At 50.8% G+C, this 2,010-nt stretch overlaps 1 protein-coding gene across 1 annotated transcript; it reads left to right on the top strand.

Moving 5' to 3' along the window:
• Positions 1–336: 336 nt before the first annotated feature.
• LOC119441488 (legumain) lies at positions 337–1,810 on the top strand. The gene has a single exon (XM_037706112.2). The coding sequence runs from the start codon at positions 372–374 to the stop codon at positions 1,689–1,691; it is 1,320 nt and encodes a 439-aa protein (XP_037562040.1). The 5' UTR covers positions 337–371; the 3' UTR covers positions 1,692–1,810.
• Positions 1,811–2,010: the final 200 nt, after the last annotated feature.

The following is a 2,010-nucleotide window of genomic DNA, read 5'->3' as shown; positions in this document are numbered from 1 at the left end:
ACCGTACCTTAGCTCCGTTACCAAGTAAACAAATCTGAAGAAAGCGACGCATTTCCTGTTCGTCCAACGTCCACAACCACCACAGCAATAAGTACTCCACAAAGCTACTTGATAACGGCTCGCTACAGCGCCGAAAGATAAACATACCTGAAGTATAGGCTATTTTTATGGCCGGTATCTGCTGCCTATTGACGCGATGATTTCACAACACTTGAGCAATGCCGATTCCTATGAAAGCGTGCAAGTTCTCACGGGCACGTGCCCTATCGTGTGGGCGTACCTCCGTCTGTTGGGCAGATATGGCATGTCACAAGCCGTCTCATCTATTTAAAAAGGTTCTGAGAAATGGTACGCGATCACACGCAGCAGTCATGCCTCTGTCGCGCTGTCTTTTCCTGGCGTTAGTCGCGGTGGCATCGGCGGTTGCTGCTGCACCCGAAAAGTCTACGAATCATGTCGCGAATAGTCAACCAAAGCTCTGGGCTCTTCTCGTGGCTGGTTCTAATGGTTATGACAACTACCGGCACCAAGCCGACATTTGCCACGCCTACCACGTGCTCCACAACCACGGCATTCCTGACGAGCGCATCGTGGTCATGATGTACGATGATATCGCCAATGCCACGGAAAACCCGACACCTGGCGTCATCATCAATCATCCCAACGGAAAGGATGTTTACCAGGGTGTCCCCAAGGACTACACTGGAGACCTCGTCACCCCACAAAATTTTCTGAACATCCTGCAAGGAAAGAAGGTGAAAGGCGGTAGCGGGAAAGTTATAGCCAGCGGTCCAAACGACCACATATTTGTCAACTTCGCGGACCACGGAGCTCCTGGTCTCATCGCGTTCCCAAACGACCAGCTGCGCGCCCGATCATTCATGAAGGTCATCAAAAGTATGTACCAACGAAACAAGTTCGCGAAGATGGCGATCTATATCGAGGCCTGTGAATCGGGCTCCATGTTTGACGGCCTGCTCCCGGACAACGTGAACGTGTACGCCACTACCGCAGCCAATCCTGACGAGTCTTCTTACGCTTGCTACTATGACGACCAGAGGCACACCTATTTGGGCGACCTATACAGCGTCAATTGGATGGAAGACTCGGACAAGGAAGACCTGCTCAAGGAGACACTCATCGATCAGTTCGAGATAGTGAAGGAAGAAACCAACACCAGCCATGTCATGGAGTACGGTGACATGAGCATCGGAAAGCTTCCGGTCGGTGAATTCCAGGGTGAAAAGGACGCGAAGCCAATCGTTCTACCAAAGGTACCATTTGACGCCGTCTCCAGCCGCGACGTCCCAATAGCTATTCTGAGAAAGAAGCTCGCAAAGGCCCAGGATGCCCAAACAAAGCGGTCCCTGAAGCACAAGCTGCGGCAAGCTATTCGGAACAGGTCCTTCCTGAAGGAGAAAGTCGCCGAGATTGCCTCGTTCCTCGCTCGAGGGAACGACGATAGCGCGGAATCGGTGCTGACATTGAAGCGGCGGCTAACCAATTTTGCCTGTTACGAGCAGGCGGTACGGCACTTCAATGACCGGTGCTTCAATCTCTCGAAGAACCCATACGCACTCGAGCACCTGCGCGTCTTGGTGAACATGTGTGAGTCGGCATACAAACTTTCGGAGATCTTCGAAGCAATGGACTTGGCGTGCAACCACCCGACCATTATAGATATCGTGTAAATACAAGCCTGCGCTAAAACTTAGAAACGCATTTGTTTTAACGTTACTTTCTTCTGAATTTGGTACTGAAAAGGCGCAACAAAAGATGGCAATAAATGCTTTTTTGCAATTGCTCTTCATTGCCACATGTGCGTGTGCGTCCGTGTGTGCACGCGTATCCGTGTGTGTTTATGTGTTCACGTGTGCGCGCGTGTTACAAACAATTGTACAAATGCAAGTAAAACTTCGAGACAAAGAGGCCTCGACGTCGGGTGCGCGCATCGGAGCGTTTTCCCTCCAGGAAAGCGCTTCTCATTTTCGCGATTGAAAACAAAAAATT

The sequence above is a fragment of the Dermacentor silvarum genome, chromosome 2 (assembly GCF_013339745.2).
Source record: "Dermacentor silvarum isolate Dsil-2018 chromosome 2, BIME_Dsil_1.4, whole genome shotgun sequence".
Taxonomy (NCBI): domain Eukaryota; kingdom Metazoa; phylum Arthropoda; class Arachnida; order Ixodida; family Ixodidae; genus Dermacentor; species Dermacentor silvarum.
Note: the sequence above shows the minus strand (reverse complement) of the source record. Positions and strands in the feature narration are given on the sequence as shown.

Bases quoted from the DNA above. Each gene is read 5' to 3' on its own strand.
- LOC119441488 (XM_037706112.2), top strand. From the start codon at position 372: ATGCCTCTGTCGCGCTGTCTTTTCCTGGCGTTAGTCGCGGTGGCATCG.